Source organism: Megalobrama amblycephala, linkage group LG5 (assembly GCF_018812025.1).
Source record: "Megalobrama amblycephala isolate DHTTF-2021 linkage group LG5, ASM1881202v1, whole genome shotgun sequence".
Taxonomy (NCBI): domain Eukaryota; kingdom Metazoa; phylum Chordata; class Actinopteri; order Cypriniformes; family Xenocyprididae; genus Megalobrama; species Megalobrama amblycephala.
The window spans coordinates 10,475,960-10,484,722 of NC_063048.1; the positions used below are offsets into that span (position 1 = coordinate 10,475,960).

At 40.0% G+C, this 8,763-nt stretch overlaps 1 protein-coding gene and 1 long non-coding RNA gene across 2 annotated transcripts; one reads left to right on the forward strand and one right to left on the reverse strand.

The window, feature by feature from the left end:
* Positions 1-217: 217 nt before the first annotated feature.
* Positions 218-1,064, forward strand: LOC125268443. Its single transcript, XR_007184889.1, has 2 exons — positions 218-445; positions 606-1,064. It is a non-coding gene; the product is annotated as an uncharacterized LOC125268443 (long non-coding RNA).
* Positions 1,065-3,975: 2,911 nt separating this feature from the next.
* On the reverse strand, positions 3,976-6,248 carry LOC125268201. Its single transcript, XM_048190284.1, has one exon. The coding sequence runs from the start codon at positions 5,904-5,906 to the stop codon at positions 5,127-5,129; it is 780 nt and encodes a 259-aa protein (XP_048046241.1). The 5' UTR covers positions 5,907-6,248; the 3' UTR covers positions 3,976-5,126.
* Between the last annotated feature and the right edge of the window lie 2,515 nt (positions 6,249-8,763).

Here is an 8,763-nt window from a genome sequence, read left to right on the forward strand (position 1 = left end):
AAGATAGGGAACAGATTAGAGTACTGATGACTTTTTTAAGAGAATCAGGGGTATTTAATAGGATTTGAAGTTAAATTAGTAGAATGTGAGGGAGGAATTATAAAAGGATATTAGTAGGGTATAGAAAACAGAACCAGTTATTTTGGATAATTTAAGTAAAAGATTATTTTGGAGAATGTTTTGTGTGTGTGTGTGGGGGTGGGGGGGGTGGGGTGGGGTTAAAATTGAGTGGGAAATAGAAGGTAAGGAATAAGATTGTAAACCTATTATCTGGTCCACACTCCGGAGCAGAAGGGGGCGGTAATGCACCAATAAGCTGGATGCCAACCGCCGTAAAACCAGAAAGAAGAAGAAGATGATAGTGGACAGCATGGTGTGCTTTGTGTTCCTTCTTGGCCCTGAGAGAACATCCTTGTAGGGAAACTTAGTTGTTTGCTGCTCAATTGTAAGTAATGTTTGATTATAACCACTAAATGATGTATTTTGAATAGATTTGACTTTTATACTTAATTGTATATGTGAAAAGTAGTTCTGAGGTAATATTCCTTGAGGTTGTCCCTTGAGGTTTTTTTTTTTCTTCTGAATGTTTCTGTTTTCTTTTGTAGAAGAATTTTTGTTTATGGGCTTCCTTTCCTTACTCATCAAGTCATGCTATGGGATTAATGTTGAGGTGCTATCCTTGAAGAGACTGATGGGCCAGGGCACATGGGACATTTCCTACATTATATGTCTGGACTTTATCACAAGTACAAGTACTCTTTCCAGCCTTTCTGTGATTTCTTGTTTTGGGTTACTGATTGATTTCTACTATTTTTTTTTATTTTTATTTTTTTATTGTGTTTGGTCATTGTTTGTACTGATGTGATTGGAGAAGGTCTGTTCAGCTATGGTTTATTCATGTATTGTGTAAAGGGAGATCTCTGAAGAATCGAGTCATTGATAAGTGTGGATTTTGTATATGGTATGTTTGCATATCAAATGAACTTAATCAGCAAATGGGTTTGAAAACTCTTTATTGATGTGAAGTATTGTGTGAAGTAATACAGTAGATCCCTCCTTCAAAATTTGTATAGCTGTTTTTTGTTGGAGAGACAGAGTCAGTTATAATGCAATGTCATCAAAAATACATGGGAGCAAACGCGATTGAATGTAAGGGTTTGTAACTCGTTATTCTATTCAAATAATCAATAACGATTGATTTTTCACTCATATCAGAAATTAAGAACTATAAGTTTCATTGTAAATAGTGGTCAAATATCCAAGCTATCTAATCTATAATACTTCAAATCTCAAGTTTAAAACTGTGGTTCATGATTTATTTTCAAATGGAAAAAAAAGACAAAAAAAAAAAAAAAAAACTTTTCAAAACATCCCCCCTCCCCCTCTGTTTTTTTCACAAATCGCACCCTGTGATCAGCAATAATAAAACAGGCAGTGTGCCAAAAGTGTTGGCTATAGTTGTGAGTGCAGGTGCGAAGTAAATTGTTATTTCTGGGATAAACGAGTATGATAATACTAATAATATTTCTGAGATAAACACGCCAAATTTATGGACACACCGAAGAAAGCCTCTGCATCGACTCGCATATCCGCCATGTTTGTAGTTTTTTTAACACTTTTTATTCATGTTTGTAGTTTTAATCGAATCTTCCAACGCACTATGAGTTGGGGGCAATATTGGCCATAGCTTGTGCACGGATATGCACTACAGATTCTAACCTTTTACACTCTGATTCTAACTGTAAAAAGTAGACAATCCGGGTATCTCTGGCATACTCATTTCAACATACGATATGGGACACACCAATTCTAATGTCGAATAGTATGCGAATTGGGACGCAGAACTTTTTTTTTTTTTTTTCAATTGCAAACAATTCAAAAATTACATTAATGAAATACAACTTAAAAAACAAACAAACATAAAGACAGGAACAGAACAAAAAAGAAATGGGACGCAGAACATCACTGATCTCCAAAAAAGCATACGTCACGACATAGCCCATAGTCCACTGTACTTTTCGGGACGTAGCCTACCATTCTAATCGAAAAAGGGGTCTTATATTCCCTCACGTCTACCTTAATGAATAACAGTTTAGGCTTGCACAAATATATGCCCATGAAATGTGAAGGCATACATTGTGAAACATAATTTATTATAACTTGCACAACAATTTATCTTTAATGAACTATAAACGCTGATTTTGGTGAAATACCCTTCCATTATAATATAGTGCTCAGCTATGTTCACTCCTTTCTCTCAGCGATTCACCGCAATGAGGTAAGAGTTGTATGTTGTTGCAAAAAGAACCAAACTTCTCGAAAATATGATGCTATTCGCTGATATTTTGACAAAATGTCGAAAAGGAAGGTGTTTTGATTAAACAAGGGTTAGTTCATGGGTTCTGGGTTTGTAATAAGCTTTAAAACTCAGTATTGGGCACAGTGTTCCACGTTTTTTTTGTGCTCGTATGAAATAACCAGACGACATTTATCAACACAACTGGCCTTTTAGTGTGAATAAATAAATAAAAGTGAGGCTACATGGATCAAAAAAGTACGATATCCATGTACCACGCTGATCTTTAGAGTACCATGCTAATACTGTGGTATGGGAATAGTAATAATTGTATGCAAAAGTAACATGTTATTACTGGAACTGTTGTAAACCTGGTTATGTGGTCAATAAATTGTGTTAGCATGTCAGATTTTGGTTAGCCAGGAAAGTTTTCTTTAAAGAAATGGAAATGTTCTTTTCTGCGTATTTCATTTCAAATTGAAAAACAAACTATCAAAACGTACACGGACCAATCATGCTGATCACTTTCATTATTGCACTCTGCTCATGCTCATCAGATCAAGTCTTCAGTGCTTTAACAGTATAACAAGAGTATAAATGATCATTTTAATGATGATCATTGTTTTATTATTCATTTCATTAAATAAATGTGAGCGTTGCATGTTTTAAAGTCAACAGATGGCGCTGTTGCGCGTTCTTCAGAGCAGCTTGCATTCAATGATTAGCGCACATTTGTCAACCGATTGCTAATGAATGCTGATCAATTATCACGAAGTTTACTTTATATTATTTATAATATATTGTGGTGTATATGGCTGTAGCAACGAATTTTTTTTTTAATCCTCATCTGAATTTGAATGAGCAGTAAAAGTAAAGCACAGACATTTCAAAATAAGAGTCCCGGACTCCCGCTGCATTTCAGAATAATCAAAGTCAAGCTGTATGTATATCAGTTGCCTCTGTTTGTTATTTGGTTACACAAACCAAGTTTAATATATTTATATATTTATTTCCATATATTTATATTTATTTTCATTTGATTTAAAGTAAACTAGCTTCAGGAAGGAAGGACTAAGAACATTATTTGACACACATTATTCAATATAAAGATTTTATTAGCATCACATACCCGTAGGCAGGGGGGGGGGGGGGGGGGTTCGGGTGGTTCGAACGAAGTCGTTTTTTTTTTTTTTTTTTTTTAATGTGATTATTGTCATCATTGTTTTAATCAATGCTTGTGACAAATATTCTGGGTTGCTGTTTCAAATTAATATGATACATTATTGTAGCTGGACGTGTGTGTGTGTGTGTGTGTGTGTGTGCGTGTGTGTGTGCGTGTGCGTGCGCGCGCGCGCAGTTCAGAGAGAGTTCGCGCAATACACTTTTTCAAAGCAACGGTGAAGAAGCATCGCCTCTGAATGTTGGGGGGTAGGGGTTTTATATATATATATATATATATATATATATATATATATATATATATACGGTGGCCGAGAGAGCTCAACGCGCTGCAAATAAAGAAAACATCTTCATCGGTTTGACAACACATGCGCTGCAAATTCCACAACACTTACAAATAGACAAACGCGCTGCAAATAAAGAAACCATCTTCATCGGTTTGACAACACATGCGCTGCAAATTCCACAACACTTACAAATAGACAAACGCGCTGCAAATAAAGAAAACATCTTCATCAGTTTGACAACACATGCGCTGCAAATTCCACAACACTTACAAATAGTGAAACGTGCTGCAAAAGCCCACAACACTTACAAATAGACAAACGCGCTGCAAATAGGACTGCTCATAATCAGAATGTTAACAAACAAAACGAAAAAACTCACCTTTCAGGTGCACACCACCTAAGAGTAAACATGAACAATCCCAGCCAGTGGTCCCAGACAGGTACGTCAATGTGTTCCCTATAACATTTTCGTTGTGGTCTGTGCCAGTCTCGGCGCCAGGACAAACGATTTGGGGGATATTACTTTGCGTTAAAATATTATTAATAAATGATTAATAATAAATAATATATATTTTTTAATAATTTACTTGATTTTATGTCTCAAATCCCAGTCAATTATTCACTGCAGAAAGTGAAAGTAAAAACTCAGCGATGAGAACTCTACTTCAACATGTTCTGATAACTATTATTCTGTCCTCTGCATGCGTGTGCATTGAGCATGCATATACAGATAGCCAAACATTGTAAAGAGATGAGGAGGCTTCAATGACGACTCAGATGATTAAGTAAATTTTCCCTTTACTTGACTTTGTTGAGTGCAATCATGTTGTTTTTCTCAATCTCTGTTACATTCTTTTGTGAAACTGCAAAAAAAATACAAAATGCTTACTTTATATATAAACAAACAAAATACACAACTCGTTCTGCAATGTTTACATTAACACCACTAAATTACAGTAGTTATATCACATGGCGATCTTTTGAATATGCGCATAATGCACGTGAAACCGTTAACATGCTTTCAATATATATACATATTATCAAGATCCAAACACAAAGTATATAAAATAACAAATATACATGGTAAACTTACAAGCAAAGCTTCTCCAGGGCATTACTCAACGAATAGAAAGAGATTAAAGGAGCACGCGATCTCTCTGCTGCGCAGAACGGGAAAAATGGCTGCTGAGCTTTGCGTGCTTGAAAGCATAACAAATAAAGTTTTATCAAACGGGAGTTTAGCTTAACCTATGACAAACAGCGCCCTCCAGAGGGGAGGAAGGAGTAATGTTAGACATGGCATAATACTCCCCGTCTGGTTTTAAGTATAATACCACTCTTAATTTCTGAATTCACAAGGTAATTTAAGACATAAGCAAGATAACCTCTGTAATAGGCCCTAAGAAAGTTTTAGCAGTACCACTCTTAGTGACTTTCAGTTCCAGTTTTCTGACTTTGCCATCTGAGTCGACAATAGCTTTGGTGACCAAAGCCATTGGCCATTCATTCCTTTTAACCTGATTATCTTTCAGAAGGACCAGGTCTCCTTCCTTGATATTAGGTTTGTTGTCTTGCCATTTCTTACGGGGCTGAAGGGATGCAAGGTATTCCCGTCTCCACCTTTCCCAAAATATGCTGGCAAGATACTGCACTCTTTTCCACTGTTTGCGATACAGATCAGCACCTTCAAAGGGTCCTGGAGGTGCGGATTGGGTACACACCTTTTGGGAGAGGATCATTGCTGGGGTGAGGAGAAGCGGTGATTCAGGATCGGTAGAAATGGATACGAGAGGTCTTGCATTGACAATAGCACACACTTCTGCCATTAGAGTTGACAGCATTTCGTGAGTCAGATGTGATGAACTGATTTGAGGAAGCATGGAGTCTAAAATCCGTCTTGAAAGTCCGATCATCCTCTCCCATGCTCCTCCCATGTGAGACGAATGAGGTGGGTTAAAGATCCATTTACAACCTTCTTCACTAAGGTATTTTGTCACGCTTGAATCTTTGGTAGAGACCACAAGCATGTTCAGCTCTTTGCATGCTCCTGTGAAATTAGTACCACAGTCAGATCGTATGATCTTTGCCGGGCCTCGAATGGCGAAGAACCGGCGAAGTGCATTAATGAAGCTCGATGTGTCCATTGACTCTATCAATTCAATATGGATGGCTCGTATGGATAAACGTGAAAATTACCGCCCATCTTTTACTGAAAGCATGACCTCCACGGGTACGGCGTGCCGATACATTCCAGGGGCCAAACACGTCTAAGCCGACGTTAGTAAAGGGTGGCTCCATGCTGATGCGGTCAGGTGGGAGGTCTGCCATTTTCTGTTCAGCTGTTTTACCTCTTTGTTTGCGGCAAGTGATGCACTTGTGAAGGATGCCATTGATGAGTCTTTTTGCTCCGACTATCCAGAATCCTCCAGTGCGGATTGCTCCCTCTGTGAATATTCGACCTTGATGATTTACTTTCTCGTGGTAATGATTTGTTAGGAGAGTTGCTATGTAATTATGGCCGGGAACGATGAGAGGGTGTTTCTTGCTGCTGAGGAGTGCAGACTGTTCTAGTCTGCCTCCAATTCTTAGAAGTCCGTCTTCCAGGACTGGGTTCAGCCTCTTGAGGGAGCTTTGTTTGGGAATGGCCTTTCCATTCTCCAGACAAGCAATTTCTGCTTTATAAGCCTCCCTTTGTACGCATCTGATGATGACATTTTCAGCTTGAGTTAGTAACTCGGGTGTGTATGAACTCTCGCAACGGTGCCAGCTGCGGCATGTCTTTTCATTGTTTCTGAATGACAGAGCAATGTGAACAATTGAAGCTATGGCTCTTCTTAAGGATTTCCAAGAAGAAAATCTTTCGAAGCGGTGAGAACCGAGACCGGGATTTGGGTTTAAACAGGTTGTGGCATGCGTTCGCACCTCCATGTCTGTATCTGGATCGATGAGACTATAGGGAACCTCTTTTACTGGGGTGGATGCTGAATGTTGCAGAAATGGTGGACCAGTGAGCCAGTTTGTTTCAGTTAGACGGCATGCAGGTCTAGTAGCAACATCGGCAGGGTTTTGTGAGGTTGGTATGTACCGCCACTGCTCTGGGTGAGTGAATTTTCTGATTCTTTGCACTCTGTTGCTGACATACACGTAAAATCTTCGGGTCTCATTGCAGATGTACCCCAGAACGACTTTGCTGTCTGTGTAGAATAGTAGAGTGTCAGGCTTGATGTCTAGTTCTTGGACAATTTTTTCCGCTATTTCGACTGCAAGGACGGCCGCACACAGTTCAAGTCTGGGAACTGTAAGTACTGTTTGTGGGGCTAGCTTGGCTTTTCCCATAACGAACCCGACGTGAGACATTCCACCATGATCCGTTACTTTCAAGTATGCGACTGCAGATATGGTCTGAACAGATGCATCTGAGAAGACATGAATTTCCTTTTTTACAGAGTGAAAAATGGACAACGGAGTATAAGTTCTGGGAATTTTGAGCAGCTCTAAGTCTTGCAATGAGTCTTTCCAGAGGTTCCATTCTGCTTCCCTTTCAGCTGCAAGGGGTGCATCCCAGTCTGACTTCATGTTTGAAAGGTCACGTAGTAGCAGTTTTCCTTGGATGGTGATTGGCGCAACCATGCCGAGAGGGTCAAACAAGCTATTTACAGTCGCCAGGACTCCTCTGCGTGTGAATGGCTTGTCACTGAGGTTGACGTGGAATGTGAATGTATCATTCTGGAGATCCCAACTCAAGCCAAGACTGCGCTGCAAAGGGGGTGAATCAGTGTCTAGATTCAGATGCTTTAAGTCTTTAGCATAGTCGGCTGGAGAGAATGCGTGCATTACAGCGGGACTGTTGGATGCTATTTTGTGGAGTCTTAGGTTAGAGATAGCGAGCATATCTTTAGTGGCCTTAAGCAAACTGATTGCTTCGCTGATGGAAGAAAGTGACTTAAGTCCGTCGTCAACGTAAAAGTCTCTTTCTATGAAATGTCTCGCGTCTGTACAAGGCAGCACGTCTAAGGCCATAAATGGCAACAGCTGGGGAAGGGCTATTGCCGAAGACGTGAACTTTCATGCGATATTCTTCCATGCTTTCAGACATATCATTGTTCTTGAACCACAGAAAGCGGAGGAAGTTCCTATGATCTTCTCTGACAATGAAACTGTGGAACATTTGTTCTATGTCTGCAGTGATGGCTATTGGCTCATGCCTGAAATGCAGTAGGACACCCAGTAAACTGTTGTTGAGATCTGGGCCTGTTAGCAGCACATCGTTCAAAGATACGCCATGGAACTGCGCACTGGAGTCAAACACTACGCGAATTTGACCAGGCTTGCGTGGGTGATACACACCGAAAGAGGGTAAGTACCAGCACTCCTCCCCTGGGTTCACAGAAGGTGCTAACTCGGCATGATCATTATCAAAGATCCTCTGCATAAACTCTACAAAGTGCTCTCTCATTTCTGGTTTCTTGCGTAGTGTGCGACAGAGAGAGTTGAAACGACTCAGAGCTTGTTCTCTGTTGTTTGGAAGGCGTTGTCTAGGAGAACGAAATGGAAGGGGCGCTACCCAGCTATTAGTGTCATCTATGAAGACCTCTCTGTCCATCAACTGAATGAACTGCCTATCCTCAATTGAAGGGGCAATCTTTTCATCATCTTTTGTTCTTTCGAAGATTGAGGTGGCTAATGGGCTGGGAGAAAACTGAGGAAGGAGAGAGACTTTAACACTTGGCTGTGCAGTTAATTTCTCCTTGAGGTAGAATTTATTGGGGCATGGGCTAAAGCAGGATGGACGACCATCTTTTAGAATGTTTGTGCGGTAAACACTCATGGTTGAGGGCTTGTGAGCAGCAACGAGACACACCTCACCAACTACAACCCAGCCTAGGTCCAGTCTTTGAGCATATGGAGCATTTTGTGGCCCATTGCGTTGCTCTCTTACCTTGTGGACTTGGAGGATATCACGTCCGAGAAGGAGAAGTATTTGAGCGTTTGGATCTAGTG

Excerpts from the sequence above, each read along its gene's own strand:
- LOC125268201 (XM_048190284.1), bottom strand. The coding sequence starts at position 5,906 with ATGGACACATCGAGCTTCATTAATGCACTTCGCCGGTTCTTCGCCATT.